Here is a 21,565-nt window from a genome sequence, read left to right on the forward strand (position 1 = left end):
TTATCATCCAATCATGTGCAAGCTAAAATGCTGTTTTTTATTTTCCTTGCATGTCCCCCTCGGATCTACAGCGACTTTACTTCCAAGTGCACTTTCAATGCACTTGCTGTGCAAAGTGGATTTTCCTTTAGTAAATAACCCCCTATGAGTTTGCCACATCATACCACTGAGATTTTTGCCTATTACTCCTTGCAAAACTGCTCCAGCTCCTTCAAGTTGGATAGTTTGCACTTGTGAACAGCAATCTTTAAGTCTGACCACAGATTTTCTATTAGATTGAGGTCTGGGCTTTGACTATGCCATTCCAACACATTTACACATTTACCCTTAAACCACTCAAGTGTTGCTTTAGCAGTGTGTTTGGGGTCATTGTCCTACTGGAAGGTGAACCTCTATCCTAGCCTCAAATCGCACACAGAGTGGTACAGGTTTTGCTTAAGAATATCCCTGTATTTAGCACTGTCCATCCTTCCCTCAACTATGACCAGTTTCCCAGTCCCGAATGCTGAAAAACATCCCCACATCATGATGCTCCCACCACCATGTTTCATTGGTGTTCCTCAGATAATATGTTGTGTTGGGTTTGCGCCAGACATAGCGTCTTCTTTGATGGCCAAAAAGTTTAATTTCAGTCTCATCAGACCAGAGCACCTTCCTCCATACATTTTGGTAGTTTCCCACATGCTTTTTCACAAACTCAAAAATGTGCTGAAAGTAATGGCTTTCTTCTGGCCACTCTGCTATAAAGCCCAAATCTTTGGTGTTTATGGCTTATTGTCGTCCTATGTACAGATACTCCAGTCCCTGCTGTGGAACTCTGCAACTCCTCCAGGGTTACCTTAGGTCTCTGTGCTGCCTCTCTGATTAATGCACCCCTTGTCCTCTTGGCAGGTTTGCTCTTGTGCCATGTTATTTCCATTTGGTTATGATAGATTTGATGGTGCTCTAGGGATCATCAAAGATTTGGATATAACTCTTTTTATAACCTAACCCTGACTTGAACTTCTCAACAACATTCTTCCTTACTTGTTTGGAGAGTTCCTTGGTCTTCATGGCAGTGTTTGGTTAGTGGTGCCTCTTGCTTAGGTGTTGCAGCCTCTGCGGCCTTTCAAAAAGGTGTGTGTATATGTAATGACAGATCACATGACACTTAGATTGCACACAGGTGGACATCATTTCACGAATTATGTGACTATTGAAGGAAATTGGTTGCACCAGAGCTTTTTATGGACTTCATAACAAAGGAGGTAAATACATACGCACATTCCAATTATCCGTTTTTTATTTCTTAAAAATAGTTTTCTGTATATATTTTTCTAATTTTACCTTTACCAATTTAGACTATTGTATTCTGATCCATCACATATAATTCAGATTAAAACATTGAACTAAAGGATGTAACCAAATAGGTAAAAAGCCAAGGGGGTGAAAACTTTTGCAAGGCACTGTACTACCCACCACTGTACACTCTACACCCCTCTCCTGCACATACTACCCACCACGTACACTTTGCACGCTTCTCCTGCACATACCCACCGCTGTACATTTCCTATTTAACAGTACTGTATTCTGCACTATGTAAGTAAAGTATGTAAAGTGTCAGACTCTATTAAACCACACCCCCTTGAGCCATGGCATATTTCGTGCAATCTAAGCCTCGACCACTTTTTAAAAAATATATATATATTTTTTTATTATCAATGCCTAGGGCCCACTTTTTTATCTTGCACATGTACCCACTGATTTCATGATACACCGCTGAATACAGTATATACTGCAATCAAACAAACTTTGAATCCACTTCAAAATGGAATACTTGTCTTCAGCATGTGAACTTCTTATATTGCAGATATTGGTTCCTGCAATGTTTGGAAAAGATGCAGCGATGTCAAATATGGCAGAATTTGTGAACAAAAACATATTTACCACATACAAAGAAACTCATCCAAATTAATCAAGACAGTGTGTTAAACTTTTATTGCTTCTTTAGTTTTACAGAATGAACAAATGCTTTAACAAAAAAAAGATTTTAATCATAATTTAAAAAATATATCCAAATAGTATATATAAGCCAGTGATTTTTTTTTACAACCTGAAATCATTGCTTATAAGTACCAAGCTACCCATAAATGCCCCCAATAAAGGGTGCATGCAGGAAAACTAACATTGCTAGCAATCAATTGCATCCATTGAAAAATATGACAGGCAATGGAAGCAAGTGCAATTTAAAGCAGAATTAAACTTTTTTTAAAATAAAATATGCTACAAGGTAAGGATTTTGTCAGAAGAGACATGCAAATTCTCATCCTCTTTCACCTAGAATTTTTGTATTTTCTTTGTAGCTGTACAGCGCATGTGCAGTGCACACTCTCTGCTCATTGGACTATGTGGTGGGGGGTGATGTAACTTCTGTTTGCAAGTGTAGAAGTCACATCATTAGTGGTAGCTCAATTGTTGAAGGTCTCCACAGGACCCAAAATAATCGTAAGCAGAGATGGCTGCAGCAGGGAATGCAACAGTGACATGTGCTTGGACCCATTATCACTGGAGGACAGGATAGAAGAAGGTAGGTGTGTGCCATACCTGCAACTTTGGCAAAAGTCCCCCCCCCAACAAAGTTTACTTTCTCTTTAACATATATAATCAAGCAATCGAAGATGGGACAGCAACACATGCTTTGAATTGCTCATATCTTATCTTGATCTGCAAAAAAAAATAATTCTGATAAGTTAGTGTTGAAGGCAGTTTACTGTTTCTCCAAGTTGATTCTTCTTCTAATTCTGTTTTAATTCGTGTCAGGGACATACCCCATCATTTAAATCCACACGGGTAACTCAGTCGCCTTCATCCAATCACTATGGAATGTGACGAGACAGATTTTACACAAGTCACATTCCATGAAACAGCTGTTTATCCAGCGCGTGCTTCCTTTCTGCGATATCGGTACCATTCTCTATAAAAGCAGGATGGAGTCTTGCTATCACATAAAAAATTGGGATACAGAATATACTTGTTATTGTAAGGTGCTTTTCTCAAACACTCAGCTAATTGTTTGTCACACAAGCACAGAATTCTTTGGCACTGGTCATTTGTATTACCTGAAAGAAAGAAAAATTTTTTTCATTAGTTAAAATCCAGTTGTATCATAGCTGCTATTTTAATCATATATCTACTAATTATAGAAGACAGATTAATATTAAAATAAAATAAAAAGAAGAAATGCGTGAAAACAATGTAAAAAAAGAAAGGCCGTGATGGATATCCTGCAGCTAAGCACTATAACACCGATATACGGCACAAGAGATATAAATATAAATAAGAGTGCAGCACTGGATAATATGCTAATGATAAAAATGAATGCGATTACAATGTGTACAACATAATTACAATGTGTCCTTAATAATCAAAAGTAATATACAAATAAAAAACATACAAAAAATAATCCATATGTGATTGTGTAATTACTACATTAGTAGCAGAAATGTGCATTTAAACACAAAAGATATATATTTGTGGCCACGACAAACAGTTCATAAGTGAAGGTATCTAATACGGAAATTTACAATGCGAAACCCTGGGTATATACTTCCACCACTTGTGCTGCCCATCACCTCACAGTAAAAAATGAAGGCTTACCAGAAAGCCAGCGACCGCCCTTATTCAGAAGAAGGGCGGTCGCTGGCTTTCTGGTAAGCCTTCGGTAAGCCTGCTCTAGGGCAGGGATCTCCAAACTATGGCCCTCCAGCTGTTGCGGTGCCATAAGGCATTGTAAAATTCCTTGGGCTTTGGCTCATTGACTCCCCCCCCCCACCAATCTGATGGTGCTTGCCTAGTCCAGGGGATTACATGCCTTGGCATAGGCAGCAGCATGATCCCAATTACTTCTTTAGCTGTTTGAAACTGTGCCATTCTTCTCACTGACCACCAATGTAAGGGGCATTTTCTCCACTGTTGCCCAGTAACTTTTAGAAGGGGTTCCCAAAGACTTGAAAATTATTTGAAGGTTTCCTCTGGGGTAATATGGTTGAGAGGCAGTTCGAAAGCTGCTTACATTTCCCAGCTTGATGGTGATGCAGCCAGATGAAAAATGTCTCAGGACACCCTACCTTTCCTTCAAATAACCACATTATTTATTTATTTATTTATTTTTTTGTTCATTCTACTGGCTCACTACACACGATCGGAATTCCGGCCAGAAAAAGACGATGAGAGCTTTTCGTCAGAAAATGCAACCATGTGTATGCTTCATCGGAATTTAGCTGTCCGAATTTCCGCCAGCCAAAAATTGATAGAATGTTCTCAATTTTCCAGACAGAAAAACTTTCTATCGGTAATTCCGATCGTGTGTATGAAATTCCGACATGCCAAAAATCATGCATGCTCAGATTCAACTACAAGACAGAAGCTATTGGCTACTGGCTATTGAACTTCCTTTCTCTTGCCCCGTCGTACATGTTGTACGTCACCACGTTATAAACAATCGCAATTTGATGTCACCGTGTGTAGGCAAGACAGCTTGAGCCGAATTCCATCGGAATTCCGTTGGGAAAACCATCAGAGCTTTTTCCGACGAGAATTCCGATCGTGTGTACGCGGCATAAGAGGGGAGTACTAATAGTGCTAATTGTCAGCCACCACTGAATCTGAAAAGTGTATTTTCTCCACCAACTGCTATTACACTGTCCGCTTATGTCCACTGACTGTTGCTGCACTCACTTTTCCCTTTTCCCACCAATGTAGGGGTGTAGTTCTCCACAAACAATGTAGCAATTCAGTTTTACACAGTAATGACACATGATGTACTGCACACTGCTACTGCAATGTATTGTGCATTTATAGCAATGGGATTTTTTTTTTCATTGAGGTATTTATTTCAATGAACAAGTATAGCTTTGACTAGTACAATACAAAGCTTTTCCATAGCTCCCAACTGTCCCTGATTTGGAACAATGCCCCTCTGTCCCTCATTCCTCCTCATTTGTCCCTCATTTTGGTCCGATCTATATAAATGTATATAAAATGCACCTTTTTTCTATCAAAGGTGTTTTCCAGCACCAAACCTTTCATCTGATTTCTAAATTGCTGCATTTGTAAATTCCAAAAGACAATATAAAGCAAAAGTAGTGGTTAAAAAAGCACTTGTGGGTTTAACCAATCTTATTTTTTTGTAAAATTCTCCTTTAAGGGGGCATGGCAAGTGGTGTGTCCTATGCTTGCATGCTTATGCTGATAGGTGTCCCTCATTCCCATCTCAAAAAGTTGGGAGGTATGGCTTTTCTATGTACAGTATATCTAACTTATGAATAGCAATAATTGTGCAACCAAAGGTTGTTAGTTTTTATAGTGTTCCTCAATAATATTGGATATACATATGTAGCGCTGGCTCCTGACGAGCATGCGCTATATGTTTTTCAAAGTTAAATCTCCCGAAACCACAGTTGGGTTTTGGGGCTAATTTTACTAAATTTATGGTTTCAGTACCAGTCTAGCTGTGTTGCACTGGGTTCTTCTTGACCGCAGGTGTCGCTGTCACCGCCGGCAAGGTTGAGAACACAGTCTAGCTGGGTGTATTGAATGCCACTGTTCTTTCTGAACCAGCCCAGTGGGAGTGTTCTCCTGTTGTGCATTCTGGGAGGTGGTATTTAAGGTACTGGCCTGGGGTGCGGAACCAAGCATTCCCAAGTCTCGGGGCTGGCTAGCCCCAGGCGACGCAACTGCAGGGACAGGCCTGAATGGTTATCGGGGCCTATTGATTCAAAGGTGCCGTCTCATCTAAGGGAGAGGCCCAGCAACTGGAGGAACCCCAGGGGAGGACTCTTCAGGAGAAGGCCATGCGCAAGGCTGGCTTCTCTGAAGGAGCCTGGAGGCTCAGTTGAAGGACACTTCATGGATCTTCAGTCATACGGTATCGCCGGATCAGCTGAGAGATACTGGTACCGTACGATAGCTCTTTAAATTTGTCTAAGTCCCTCAGTTACAATCAAATCTGTGGCACAGACTTTTACTCAAGTATTATGCATTCAAGTCTGTGGCAGAGACTTTTCTTTGCACCCTGCCGGCTGCTAGGCCTAGTGAGAGGATGTCTATCCGGGGGTTGTGAAATACAGCTGTGAAAGTTATTCTCTGGATTTTTCTTATAAAAAGACTTTCCATTTTTGCAGCCCAAAGTACCTTACTCCTAACCCTCTACCCTGAACTGAGAGACTCTGTTTCTACTTTAAGTAAATAACCCAAAAGAAGATTCAGTGTGAGTTTCCACATTTCTTTGGGCCATCTACCACGGGAAAGCCTAGACGGAGAAACAGTCAAGAAGGTAATGGTAAGCCCAATAAAATCAGCAGCTCCTTCGGGAGTGAGTGCTACACATAAGCAGATATTTTATTTTTGTCTCAGTAGAAGCGTTATTACTCTCCTGTCCGCCTCCTAAGCACCATTCAACACTGCCCCGCCTCCCAAGCACCACTCCTCCACTCCCTTTATTAAAGAACAAGAAACCAAATTATTAGGCAGGCATTGCTATAGCACTATATTGTACAGCACTGCACAGTATACACAGTGCTTTATAAAAAAAAAAAATAGCTAAAAAGAGAACTTTGTACACAACCACACAATACAGTCTACAATACAAAACACAGATTAGCCACTGCAATTCTACATCAGGGCCTACATTCTATTATAACAGAGACTTTTTTTTAGTGCAATGCTATACAGTGTCCACAATATACTGTAACATAAAGCCATGTAAAACATGGCCAGAAAATAAGACCTGACTAATACATTATCTGCCCTTTTACCTTCTATGGAGCCAGAATAGTTTTGGGAGAAAAATGAAAGCACACTTGAAAATAGTGGTTGGTTTCTTTCTTACTAGAGTGACATTCTATTATAAACTAGAAAAGCTACAATTTCTGGGGAAATTGTGTGAAGTGTTCTTGCCTCCACCTACTGGAGTGGGCGGAGTAACTAGGGGGGGTCATAAGGTTTTGGCTGGTCATAATATTTTGGTTGATCATGGGGTTGTCAGCTTTTGTCACCTCCCACTCTAGTTTCGCCATTCATTCCTATGGGACAAATTTTGGCACAAAAACACAGATATTTCGTGAACCATTCGGCGAAACGTTCCACAAAGTAATAGCACACCAATCGGGAACAATCCGCACGTTTTGGCATATTACTGTCTATGTAGTGTAAAAGCTCTGGGAGGAGTTAGGGTGGTATATTTGGCTATAATAATAATAATATATATGTGAGATAACAATAAGTGCTCTTGCTATGCAATTAGAAAAGCTACAATTTCTGAGGAAATTGTGTGAAGTGTTCTTGCCTCCACCTACATTTTAGAAAAAAAAATCATTGTTTTTTCTAAAGTGATTTTTTTGAAAATTATTATTTTCTTTTCAAAAATGATTTTTTTTTTAAATTAAAGAATTTAAAAAAAAATTTTTTTTTTCAAAGCTTATTTTTTTAATGTTTTTATTTTTCTAAAAAAAAATTTTTTTCAAATTTTTTTTTTAAATGATTTTATTTTTCAAAAATGACTTTTTTTCTAAAATTTTTTTTTAAATGATTTTTTTTTTAGAAAATTACTTTTTTTTGTCCAAATTTTTTTTTTTTAAATTAAAGAATTTTTCAAAAGATATTTTTCAAAAAATGTTTTTTTAAAGGATTTTTTAAATGATTTTTTTTTTCCAAAAATGATTAGAGCTGTGTGGGAGGAGCTATATTTCTCCTCAGAGCTGTGTGGGACTACCTATAATTCTCCTCAGAGCTGTGTGGGAGGAGCTATAATTCCCCTCAGAGCTGTGTGGGACTACCTATAATTCTCCTCAGAGCTGTGTGGGAGTAGCTATAATTCTCCTCAGAGCTGTGCGGGAGTAGCTATAATTCTCCTCAGAGCTGTGTGGGAGTAGCTATCATTTGTCTCAGAGCTGTGGGGGACTAGCTATAATTCTCCTCAGAGCTGTGTGGGACTACCTATAATTCTCCTCAGAGCTGTGTGGGAGTAGCTATAATTCTCCTCAGAGCTGTGTGGGAGTAGCTATCATTTGTCTCAGAGCTGTGGGGGACTAGCTATAATTCTCCTCAGAGCTGTGTGGGAGGAGCTATAATTCTCCTCAGCTGTGTGGGAGTAGCTATAATTCTCCTCAGAACTGTGTGGGAGGAGCTATAATTCTCCTCAGAGCTGTGTGGGAGGAGCTATAATTCTCCTCAGCTGTGTAAGAGTAGCTATAATTCTCCACAGAGCTGTGTGGGAGGAGCTATAATTCTCCTCAGCTGTGTGGGAGTAGCTATAATTCTCAGAGCTGTGTGGGAGGAGCTATAATTCCCCTCAGAGCTGAGCGGGAGGAGCTATAATTCTCCTCAGAGCTTGTGGGAGGAGCTATAATTCCCCTCAGAGCTGTGTGGGAGGAGCTATAATTCCCCTCAGAGCTTTTGTCCCTTCCCACTCTAGTTTTGAACATTTCTCCATTCATTCCTATGGGACAAATTTTGCCGCAAAAATTACGATATTTTGTGAACCATTCGGTATATATTCGGTATATTTAGTGTAAAAGCTGTGGGAGGAGTTAGGGTGGTAAATTTGGCTATAATAACAATGTATATGTGAGATAACAATAAGTGCTCTTGCTATGCAAGAACACTTAATTACACAAGCACATTTTAACACTTATCAACAGTAAGATATGTTCTGCTACCTTATTTTTTCAATTATATTTACTTTCCACATTTTCATGACTTTATTTTTATCATGCTTGACTTTTCTTTTTCCTCTTAGATCTGTAGTGGAATATAAGGTCCTTTTAAAGAGGATGTATAGGCTGTATGAAAAAAAAATAAAAAATTACTGTAGCTGCTGATTTTTATTAGAAGGACACTTACCTGTCCAAGGATTCAGCGCCAACCTTGCCCGAGACAGTTGTTTCATTGGTCTTTGGGTCACTGGTCCTGGCATCTTTATTAAAGGGAAGTCAGCTGTGACTCTTTGCACCTTCACAGCTGGGTTCCTGCTGCATATGTGCGAGCCAAGCAGCAGTGGGAGTGGGTATCTGTCAAAACCAGGTACCCACTCCCCAAAAATAGAAATGCACCCAAAAGTTATTGGGGGGAGGAGGCAGAAAAGTTGAACTTCCCCTTTTGGGTGAAGTTCTGCATTAAGTTGGGGTTGTACCTTAAAGTTGCTTGGCCACCTTCTCATGTCACTCATCCAGGGTTCATAAGCAGTGGGGAGTGGAGTGACTGGGCTTTATGGTGGGCAACAGAGCAACAGGTGGACCATTTCTGCCTAGAGCCTGCACAGAAAACATGAGGGTGTATATTGATCAGGGCTGTGTGCCTCCCTTTGGGGGGGGGGGGGGTACTTAAACTTTTCATCAATGGAAAGGTGGAAAGGGGAAGGAAGCCACACCACCGTAGTTGGGAATTGTTCTATATATAAGAACGTTTATGCATTGTGTTGACTTGTTGCTTTTCCAAGGGAGCATAGTCATTTGAAACTTTACAATAATATGTGCCACAGAAGTAACTGAGGAGTAACAGATGTAGACATTGGAAGCTACGGTACTGGAAGTGTACAGTAAAGCATTTAACTTGTTAAATAGACAATTCTGGCTTGGATTGTCGAATTTCCTTCAGGGAGAGTTCTCTTGATCAAGAACCTGTGTGCAGGGACAGGACAGCAAAGAGTGTGGATTAATAGGGCTATAACCTGTTTAGGAAAAGCTGGGCCTTGCCTTGAGTTCTCAAGGGGGTGATGTCTTACTGTTCCACCCTTATAAAAGTGGGAAATCTGGGAACAAGGAGTTAATATCCTATTGGATCTTCCCTAGGCATGTGTCTCAGCTCTACCCAAGTTTTTTTAAGCCTCCCACTGGTTATTGGTAGAGTCTGGGCCACAATTTTATAGACATTCTGCTTAATTCGTTACTGGGGCCTGATATTCTTCATTTCTGGGATGTCACTATCCAATTAGAATGCACTTATTGGCCACTGAATCACTCTTATGCTACGTACACACGACCAGACTTTCTGGCAGACTAGGTCCGACGGTTTTCCAAAACGAATGACTTGCCCACACACAAACAGACTAAGTCCATTCGAAAGTCCATTCGTTTTGAACGCAAGACGGAACTAAAAAAGAAAGTTCAATAGCCAGTAGCCAATAGCTTCCCTTGCGTCGTATTTGGTCCGTCGGACCATCATACAGACGAACGGTTTTCCCAATAGGAATTGATTCTGTCGGACAGGTTTAAAATATGTTCTATTTCTACGTCCGTTTCATTTTTTATGTGAAAAACGATTGGATTAGCCCACACATGATTGGATTGATTCCGTCGGACCTAGTCTGCCAGAAAGTCCGGTCATGTGTACACGGCATTAGGCTACTTTTACACTGAGGCATTTTTGCAAATAGCGCCTGTAAACTGCCTCTTCTTCGTACAAATTCGAAAAGACCTCTATTTAGTGGGATTGAAAAGGCAACAATACAAAAAAGAAAAAATTATAAAAAATATACATTTATTAACATAGTCAAAATGTACATAACAAAAAATAAATAAATAGAACAAGCACTGCATAGTCTAAATGGCATCTAAAAACAATTGATTGATGAGAGAATGATACTGTCCGCTTATGAGTTCCAAGACCTCCAGAAGCTGGTGGAAACGGAATAAGCGGGTCATCCAACGCGTTTCGATATTTCAAACACTATAATATTCTTCAGGGATGAAATATTGTAACATTCTTTATAATAGATTAGACAAAATTCATTACATATGTAACAAATATATCAAAAATGTCCATAATCTGTTGCCAAAGAATATACAAATAAACTTACTATACACCATTGATTCACTGAGACAAAAGCATCTCACATTCCCCCTATGGCTGGAGAGGAGAGGAAATCTCCACCTTTCCCTCATCAATGTGCGCCGTGACGCATTAATGTGCGCCGCGTCACGGCACGCACCTTTTCGCACTCACACCACCATATAAAAGGATGCCAAGGGAGACATATGGCGTTATTCCCATTTTTCTAAATGGAGAGGCCAAAGGATACATCCGAGCAGGACAGCTTGAATGGGAGCTTTATCATCTAGCCCCTTACCTCCCTATGATAGGGTAAGAGTATTATTTATTGAATTTTTTTTTCTTCAAAAGGGGTGGCTTAGTCTTCCAATGAAGTGTGGGTTACTTGAGTGGTTTTATTATCCCTCTCCTTCTTTTATAGTAAATCCCTGTGTGGTCTCATCTATTCCTTTTTTAAACGCCATTTGAGGATAGTGAAGTTCGGTCTCCCTGCATGAGATGTCAGAGGAGCCATGGGTGGACCTGTTTGAGAAAGGTGGAGATTTCCTCTCCTCTCCAGCTATAGGGGGAATGCAAGATGCTTTTTTCTCAGTGAATCAATGGTTTCATAGTTTCATAGTTTGTAAGGTTGAATAAAGACACCAGTCCATCCAGTTCAAACTGAGTGAGTGTCTACAATTGTCCCTATCCCTGTACATTGCACACTCACATTGGTCCCTACCCTCAAGGAGCCCACAATCCAAGGTCCCCATTCATATACTAGGGCCAATTTTGAACAGAAGCCTATTAACCTACCTGCATGTCTTTGGATTGTGGGAGGAAACCAGAGTACCCGGAGGAAACCCACGCAGGCTCCGGGAGAACATGAAAACTCCAGGCAGGTAGTGTCATGGTTGGGATTCTTACTGCTAGTTGAGAGTGCTAACCACTACACCACTGTGCCGCCCTGGTGTATAGTAAGTTTATTTGTATATTCTTTGGCAACAGATTATGCAAATTTTTTGATATATTTGTTACATATGTAATGAATTTTGTCTAATCTATTATAGAGAATGTTACAATATTTCATCCCTGTAGAAGATTATACTATCATCCATTGTGCAAATTCAAATATTCCACATGTATAATAATAAAGGTGCTCCAAATAGTGTAAAACCGTATGAATCAATTTATTAAAACACAAAAACACTTCAACCTTTACACTCACATTGCACAGTTCAAAAGCCAGCAAATAGATACCAAAGTCACAGCAAGCCTCACTCCTGAACAGCACAAACTTTGGACTGTGGCCACGGCGGACCTGAGGTGTGCGAGCTTGTAAGCGTTGTTCTCACTCTCTCCTTGGTGCCAAGACACAGATGCGAATCACCACTTCCCTGTTCAGCTCCAAACACTGCACATTACTGGTGATGATTGCTACACAGCCACGCCTCCTAGGGGCAAGTTCAGGAGTGAGACTTTCTGTGACTTTGATATCTTATTTGCTGGCTTTTGAACTGTGAAATGTGAGTGTAAAGATTGAAGTGTTTTTGTGTTTTAATAAATTGATTCATACGGTTTTACACTATTGGAGCACCTTTATTATTTTACATGTGGAATATTTGAATTTGCACAATGGATGATTGGAGCAACGGTTCACTACTTGCCATTTGCTGATCAGCGCTTTAGCCTGATACGAAAGTGCAGGCATTGGGAGTCGGCGAGTGCATTTCTTAAGGGAGAGGAATCACTGATCACTTTGGTGTGGTGGATGGAATAAGAAGAGACATTACTTCAAAGGATACTTTTGGACACTCTCATTAACTTTATCTTAATTTTGTTTGTTCTGTGACACATTTATTTGGTTCACTTATCACAGGGTGATACAATTGTTGTTCTCACACATGTTGTTCATACCATTTAATTGTTATCATGTTTCTTGGAGTTAGTTTTAATTTATAGCTAAGCACCACTATTTTTCCTTTTTTCTGATTTTAGTTTTAAAAGGTAAAATACGATTTGCAAATCTTATCACGTCTACAAACTATGAGATAGATTTTTAGCGGGACTGCGACATTGTGGCAGACAAATGTGACCCCAAATTACACTTTTTTGGGATTGGTGACATTACTAGCTTGATCAGTGCTATAAAAATGCAGTAATTAATGTAAAATTTACACTGGCAGGGTAGGGGTTAACTGTGTTCCCTGGTTGTGTTCTAAGTGTAGGGGGATGACAGAGAGCACTACTCCCAATCACTGGGAACAGTAGATCTGTCATGTCTCCTGTCAGAATGGGGATCAACCTTGTTTACAAGATCCCAATTCTGCCTCTGTACTAGGCGATCGCGGGTCGCCGGTGGACATCGAGTCCACCCGACCCTGCGGGCGCGCTCGTGCAACGGGAGCGAGAGGGCTGACGTACAGCTACAGCAATTTGCACAGGAGAGCCAACCTGCCACCTTAAAACGACGGCGACTGGTCGGCTAGTGGTTAAACATGTGACTTGATGGAGTTATTATAAGAGGTTTATAATACTTCTTAAAGTCTTTAGTTACCATATTAAGCACTGCATCTTTTGTGATTTATAATAAGTATAATCAGGTTTGTTAAGGTGATATTTAGTTACAGCTGCATGTGAACTCTTAACATTTTCAAAGTAAAACTATTATTAAGGCCAACATAAAGGAGGATTTTCTGGCAGACATGGATAATGCTATACAACTAGTGTTATCTGTTCTGAGGCATGATTTATGATTTTTAAAAGTCTAAAATATTTGAATGGTTCACTTAAAATTACTTTCCAGAAATACTAAAACCTTGTTTAGTAGGCACCTGATGTCCAATGAAACATAAACTGCCAAACCACTTCCTCCCTCTATATAACTGTTAGACTATTTTGAGATTTGCAGTGTTTAAATGATAAAAATATAAAGAACTTGGATGTCCGGATAAAGCCACATAATGCACGTTTTGCAGCAACAATTACTGTAATTGCTGCATGTATACTTTGTGTGTTCAGAAAATACCACTTTGAATTGACCGTACAGAAATATTTTCCATAAACAGCCCACATATAACTTGCTCTGCTTTAGACAAAATTACTAACATTACATATACCTGCTGTATTATAGGGTTTAAAATGAACCCACTTCCCTGATCCTCATAACTCTTCCTAGGCCTGTTCCCGTTTTAGATTTAAATCAACAATATTTAGGAGTTACATTAATTCTTTTGTGTTATCTCATGCAAATTTTTTCCTAAAATTGTTCACTTTACAAAAGATAAATATTACTTAAATGTGAGATAGCTATTTATAAGCATAAAATGACAATTTACCTGTTGAAATCTATATTTTCTCAAGAAGCAAAATGAAAACTGTAATAAAATACCTAAGTTGTTATACTTTTGTGAAAATTTAGCTTTTTCTGTGTTTAATTTAAAGTTTATCTGAACCCCAAAACAAAAATGCCACATGTTGCAGCCTGCTAATCCTTAGATATGTTGGCTGCATTAGATTCCTTTTTTCAGTTTTGGTTCATGTATTTTCATTTGATAATCCTGTGAATAACACACATTCTTCTCCTAGGGTGGCTACACTCACATCTCCCCTGTATCTATGAAGGGAGCCATGGTTGTCACGTATGGCTATTCTTCTTCTGATTTGGAATACAAACAGGTCTTCCACTCCATTTCTATTGCACGGGGGTGAGAATTGGTATTTTATAGAAGATAGCTTGCTTTCCTTTTAGTTCACTGACATGATCAACAGATATTTTCTGTACTTGCTGAAAAGAAATTCAACAATCATATCCGAGGACAGGTAAACTGCAATATATTATTGATATATATATATTATTACTTTTCAGCCTCATTCACACTTGAGCAGAGCGATTTTAATTTTTTTTTTTTTGAGTTTTACAGAGAAAATCTATTGCATGCATTTTTCGTGTGTATGTAGCGCCGGCTCCTGAAGAGCACGCGCTATGTGTTTTTCTCATTTAACATGCCTGGAACCGCAGTTTGGTTTTGGGTTTAATTACATCAAATTATGGTCTCAGTACCAGTCTAGCTGGATTGCACTGTGTTCTGTTTGGCTATAGGTGCGCTGTCATCTCTGGCAGGTGTGAGAACGCAGTTCAGCTGGGTACATTGGGTGCCATTCTTCTCGGAACCAACTCAGTGGGCGTGTCATCCTGCTGTGCATTCTGGGAGAGCGTACTTAAGGTACTGACATCACGCACTTCGGGGGTTCCGGTCCAGAAGTGCTGTCTGTTTGGTCCTGGTCCTCCTGACCAGCCCTCAGGGCTGTCATGGCCTGGTGTGCGGGTTCATCCAATTCCGAGTCTCGGGGCTGGCTAGCCTGAGGCAAAGTAACTGGAAGGAGAATTCAGAGGTGGTCCAGTGCCGTCTCATCTGTGGAGAGGCCCAGCAACTGAAGAAGCAACCAGGGAAGGATTCTTCGGGAGAAGGCTATGCGGAAGGCTGGCTTCTCAGAAATCAGAAAGAGCCTGGAGGCTTAGTTGAAAGACCCCAAACAAATCTACACTCGTATGGTATCGCCAGACTGGCTGCAAGATACTGGTACCGTATGGGGGTTCTCTAAGTTTGTCTACATCCTTCAGTTATTCAAGTGTTCTACAACAGTCTATGGCAGAGACTTTGCTTTATCTGAGCACTCGGCTGCTAGGCCTAGTGAGAGGAGGTCTATCCGATAAGGGTGAGGATCCAGTTGTGAATGGCTATTCTCTGGATTTCTAAAGTGAGAGACTTCCTATTTGAATAAGTTCCAAGAGTACCTGAACTTTCTACCTAAAACCCTCTAACCCTCATTGAGAGACTGTGTTTTGTCTACTTCTTTTTGCAAATAAAAATCCCTCAAGCGGAGCTGGTGTCAGTCTCTGCAGTTCTTGGGCCATCAACCTCGGGAAACCCCTAGACGTATACGAGATGCAAGAAAGTAACAGTAAGCCCAATAAATTCAACCGCTCTTTCGGGGGTCAGTGCTACATGTGTTATTTTAGTCTGCCTAAAAGAAGCTTATGTACTTTTTTGAGCGACAAGCATTTTGCTACAGACGACAAAATGTTCAGATGTGAGCAAGGCCCAAATGAATAGGATTTTGTTTGTTGAGCATATTAGAGCTACAAGCTTCAAGCAGAATTTCGCTCAGATGTGAACAGGGCCTAAATAATTACATGTGAGGGTACAGGACTATAAAAAGAATTTAGAAAATGTCCTAGACTTCATCTGGGCTATGAATCTGATACCTCAAAAAGATTTCCAAGTTCCCTTCAAGATGCTCCACGCTGAAGTATATTTAGTTTTGGATAAAAGCTGACTTATCAAAAGCTGAAAAGAGTATAGAGCAGAATTTCTCAACCTTTTTACCCAAGAGGAACCTTTGAAATAAGTATAAGGTCTAGGGGTAGGGATGAGCTGAACACCCCCTGGTTGAGTTTGCGGCAGAACATGCGAACAGACCGAAAGTTTGCGAGAACATTCAAACACCATTAAAGTCTATGGGACCCGAAAATGAAAAATTAAAAGTGATAATTTTAAGGGTTAATATTCAAGTTATTGTCATAAAAAGTATTTGGGGACCCAGGTCCTGCCCCAGGGGACATGTATCAATGCAAAAAAAAGTTTTATAAATGGCGTTTTTTCGGGAGTAGTGATTTTAATAATGCTTAAAGTGGAAAAATAAAAGTGAAATATTCCTTTAAATATCATACCTGGGGGGTGACTATAGTATGCCTGTAAAGTGGCACATGTTTCCTGTGTTTAGAACAGCCCCTGCACAAAATGATATTTCTAAAGGAATAAAAGTAATTTAAAACTGCTTACGCTTGTAATGTAATGTTGGGTCCCGGCAATATGGATGAAAATTATTGGGAAAAATGGCATGGGTACCCCCCCGCCCCATTACCAGGCCCTTTGGGTCTTGTATGGATATTAAGGGGAACCCCACACCCAAATTAAAAAAAGAAAAGGCGTGGGGCCCCCAGGGCCTGTATACTCCGAACAGCAGTATACAGGCGGTCCAAACAAGACAGGGACTGTAGTTGGATCTGTTTGTAATTTGGAACAGGTACATTTTATAAGTGTCAAAAATAAAGTGTAAGCGCCCAACTTATATATATATAACTCTTAAAATAATACAAACGTGTGTACACACATGTGTGGCAAATGGGTGTAGAGTGACCCCAAAAGAAATGGGGACAATACTGGTATATATATTGAGAAAATTAATAAGATAAAAAGTGACAACCTATAAATATGTGCATGAAATCAGTTGAAAACTATATAAATACTTATCCCAGTGAAGAGAGAAACAAAAAACAATCAGCATAAACACATAGAGGTATAACTAATAAAAGTGATAAAGTCCATAATAAAACATGCAGGATATAAAGTCCATAAAGGAACGTGCAGAATGTCAGTCCCAATGTGTTACGGTATCAACTGAAATCCTGTGTTGTTGTGACCAAAAAAATGTTTTCCACCCTGTGACGCTCCCACCACCTTACGGAGTGCAGGCTTACCGAATAAATATGACCCAAGCAGACATACGCCTCAGGGGTCAACCAGAGCTTGTAATCTCGGCTAAAATGGTCCCAAATTAGGTGTTCCAATCGTGCCACATACGGTTCACACAGGCGACTGGGTATGATCACTGTTTTTCATATACATGGACAACTCCGACAATAGCTCAGGCATGGAAGATGAAGAAACAAAGCCAACATGGCATAATAACGTTTTAAAAAAAAAGACCTTTAATAAAAAATAGTTCAAACTCACATTTCCAAAATGATCAACAAAGCATATCAGAGGAAATAGGCAGTAGCGGAGTCCTCCCGACGCGTTTCGACCTACAGGTCATCATCTGGGGTGGGCTCCAACTACTGACACACTGCCTTATATAAGTACTTACACAATAAAGTGATACCATTCCCCCATGTGTTGCAATCATGCCCACTTCCGGTACATCCAAAATGGCGGACGGGCGTGCGTGCGTTCCACGCCTCCGTTTTTTATGCGTTCCACCTATATGTCCAATGTATCTGGATACAAGAGGCATAATTGGGGATATTAGCGGCCCCACTTCCGGTTATAGTAAGATGGCGGCCTGGCGTGCGTTCCACGCCTCAATAATAATGCGTTCCACCCATTCCTAACAATGTGAAGAGGAAGGGACAAAGGCCTGCTGATGTAATAATACGATTGCTGCCTCCTTCACAAAACAGGTTTGCACCTTTACGTGACATGAGAGACTCCGACAACACATACACCAGGCATTCTCCTTCCCCCTATCCATACAACCCTCCTAACATCAATTACGAACAACAGGGTTTTTACGAAGACCCGTATACCGAAAAAAGGGGCCAAGAACTAAGAGAGGTTGTAGAGGGGGAAGGAGATTACAAAGGCGGAAAACGAAGAAGGCTCTGATAGGCCAGGGCGTCTTCAACCTGAGCACTAAATCTTTTACGCATGAGGAGATGTCCATATTAGATAAGGGCCTGAAGTTTGCACCCCCTAACAAACTTAATACATTTTCCACATTTATAGATATACACAAATTTACACGGAAGATGAATATTCAGAGATATCTCACATCCAATCCGTACTGCACAGACTATCATGCCAGTACGTCAGGTACTGTCCATTCGGGGTTATCTAACCCCTCCCTTTTTTCCCCTCCAGTACCTACTGCTCCTGCGGTAAAAATCTTCAGAGATTTAGTACTCAGTGATTTAGCCAAATTATCAGTTAAGAATCACCATCCTACTTCCTTGCCGAAGGCAGCATTGAGGTCCCTTTGTGACCAGAAACAAGTTATTATACGCCCTGCGGACAAGGGAGGCGGTATAGTTATTCTCGATAAGACACAATATGAGGAAGAAATGGCGAATATTTTGAATGAACCAAACACGTATTGCAAATTACCCAATAATCCCACCATTATTTATAAGAAACAACTAAAAACCCTTATCGACAAAGGTTTTGAACGAAAAATTTTAAACAAAAAAGAAAGAGCATTTTTGGTCCCGTCATCCCCCAGAATACCTACCATTTACTATCTGCCCAAAATCCACAAGAGTCTGACGGCCCCCCCCGGTAGACCAATTGTGAGTGGTATTAATTCAGTCACAGCACGCATAGGTAGGTACATCGGTTTCTATCTCCAACCACTTGTCAGAAAAATGCCTTCCTATATACAGGATACAGGCGACACCATCAAAAAATTGGAAGGTATACAGTTTCATGGACAATGTATCATAGCCACCGCAGATGTTGCATCCCTATACACCTGTATACCACAGGAGAAGGGAATCGAAGCGGTGCGTTGTTTTCTGAATAGAGAACAATCGTTGGTTCCCTGCCAACGCGACTACATCATTGAACTATTAGAATTTGCTACTAGCCATAGTTACTTTTGGTTTGATGGCCAGTACTACTCACAACAAAGGGGTGTGGCCATGGGGGCCAAATTCGCACCCAGTCTGGCCAATCTTTTCATGGCTAAATGGGAGGAGGATGTCGTCTATGCCCAGCGGAGCCCATCATTGATTTTGTGGGTCCGATACATAGACGACATCCTCCTCCTATGGGGAGGTACCCCTGAGACGCTTTGTGAATTTTTTAGAGGTCTGAATACCAACGATAGGGGGATTTCACTAACCTATCAGACCAGTACTGATAAAATACAATTCCTGGATCTGGAAATTGGAATTGCATCAGGGGGTTTCAGCTTTAAAACACATTTTAAATCTACTGATCGCAATAGCTATATTGCCATCGATAGCTGCCACCACAAAACCTGGCTTTCCTCTGTCCCCCGTAGTCAATTCATTAGATTACGCCGTAATTGTACTGATGACCGTATCTTTTTAGATCAGGCGAATTATTTAAAGCAACAGTTTTTGGATAAGGGATACCATGCGCCCACCCTAGAGAAACAACTACAAGAGGTCTCACATATAAACAGGGATACTCTTCTACAGGCTAAAACCCCCCGGAAGGACAACGACAAATTTAAGTGGTCTTTAATAACTACCTTTAACATGCAGTATAGGCAAGTAAAAAATATTTTCAGTAAATACTGGGGGGTCCTAAAAAAAGACCCTGTGTTGGGTCCAAATCTTCCCGAAAAAGCGAACGTCTTGTTCAGAGGCGCTCCAACACTGCAAAGTAAAATAGCCCCCAACATCATTAATCCCCCAATTCGGCCTACTTTTTTTCACAACCTGGTAGGTTATTTTCCATGTAAAAAATGTAGTGTGTGTCAGCACAACACATTGACACAACGGAAAATTTTAGAATTCACATCCACAGTGACAGGGAGAAGATATCCCATTAAATCTTTTTGCACTTGCAAAACTAGATACGTGGTCTATCTAATAACCTGCCCTTGTGGGAAGCAGTACGTCGGTCGTTCCACTAGACCGTTTTCCACGAGGGTAGGCGAACATATTTCCCTGATCAGAAGTAAGGTGTCTAAACACACAGTGCCAAGACACTATAGGGAATGTCATAACAATGATTTACGGGGCACACAATTCGTTGCGATAGATAGATATACTCCACCCTGGAGAGGGGGGCCTCTCACACGAGGGGTCTCCAGGTTGGAGACTTATTGGATCTATGAGCTTCAGTCCCACTCCCCACTCGGTATGAATGTGGAGTGGGACATTAATGCTTTTATTGATGATTCATAAAGGTTCAGACAAGTTCTTCGATATTTGCAATATGGAGTTTGGCATTACATACATATATCTGCAGGTCTACTTTACTGGTAGATGCCTGTTCTTAATGATTATTTTGATATTAATTTTATTTTATTTTATTTAACAAGACAGTTTATTTAATAATAATATTTTTAAATTATGTGATAAATATCACTCACAACACGATATATTTTGTGTATTGTCTCCTCATTACTATGACAATTTTATTTGTGGCCATTAGGTGTCACTGTTGCACCCTTTCTGGTATACTGGGGAGGAGGTAACATGTCTAACCTATGCCCAGGCCTCGTTCCTATTTCTGTTCCGTACCGGAAGTGATGTTTGTTCACTTCCGGTTCCGGTACCATCGTGGATGCGCACTTCCGGTTTCGGGTTGCGACCCGATGGCGAGACGGGCTTGTTTTACACGCCTTTTACAAGTCCATTGAACGAAAGTCTACATTGGGCGTACAGCCCTATGGCAGCAATCGTATTATTACATCAGCAGGCCTTTGTCCCTTCCTCTTCACATTGTTAGGAATGGGTGGAACGCATTATTATTGAGGCGTGGAACGCACGCCAGGCCGCCATCTTACTATAACCGGAAGTGGGGCCACTAATATCCCCAATTATGCCTCTTGTATCCAGATACATTGGACATATAGGTGGAACGCATAAAAAACGGAGGCGTGGAACGCACGCCCGTCCGCCATTTTGGATGTACCGGAAGTGGGCATGATTGCAACACATGGGGGAATGGTATCACTTTATTGTGTAAGTACTTATATAAGGCAGTGTGTCAGTAGTTGGAGCCCACCCCAGATGATGACCTGTAGGTCGAAACGCGTCGGGAGGACTCCGCTACTGCCTATTTCCTCTGATATGCTTTGTTGATCATTTTGGAAATGTGAGTTTGAGCTATTTTTTATTAAAGGTCTTTTTTTTAAAAACGTTATTATGCCATGTTGGCTTTGTTTCTTCATCTTCCATGCCTGAGCTATTGTCGGAGTTGTCCATGTATATGAAAAACAGTGATCATACCCAGTCGCC

General features: G+C 40.5%; 1 protein-coding gene across 1 annotated transcript in view; it reads right to left on the minus strand.

The window, feature by feature from the left end:
- Positions 1 to 1,985: 1,985 nt before the first annotated feature.
- The window catches only part of LOC143924583 (phospholipase A2-like), a 148,254-nt gene continuing 128,674 nt past the window's right edge, over positions 1,986 to 21,565 (minus strand). Inside the window, exon 4 of the mRNA XM_077448972.1 lies at positions 1,986 to 3,098. Coding sequence (XP_077305098.1) covers positions 2,911 to 3,098 — 188 coding nt within the window. The 3' untranslated portion in view covers positions 1,986 to 2,910. The remainder of the gene's footprint in view (positions 3,099 to 21,565) is intronic.

The sequence above is a fragment of the Lithobates pipiens genome, unplaced genomic scaffold (assembly GCF_037356315.1).
Source record: "Lithobates pipiens isolate NorthernLeopardFrog02 unplaced genomic scaffold, aLitPip1_a1.2 Scaffold_22, whole genome shotgun sequence".
Taxonomy (NCBI): Eukaryota; Metazoa; Chordata; class Amphibia; order Anura; family Ranidae; genus Lithobates; species Lithobates pipiens.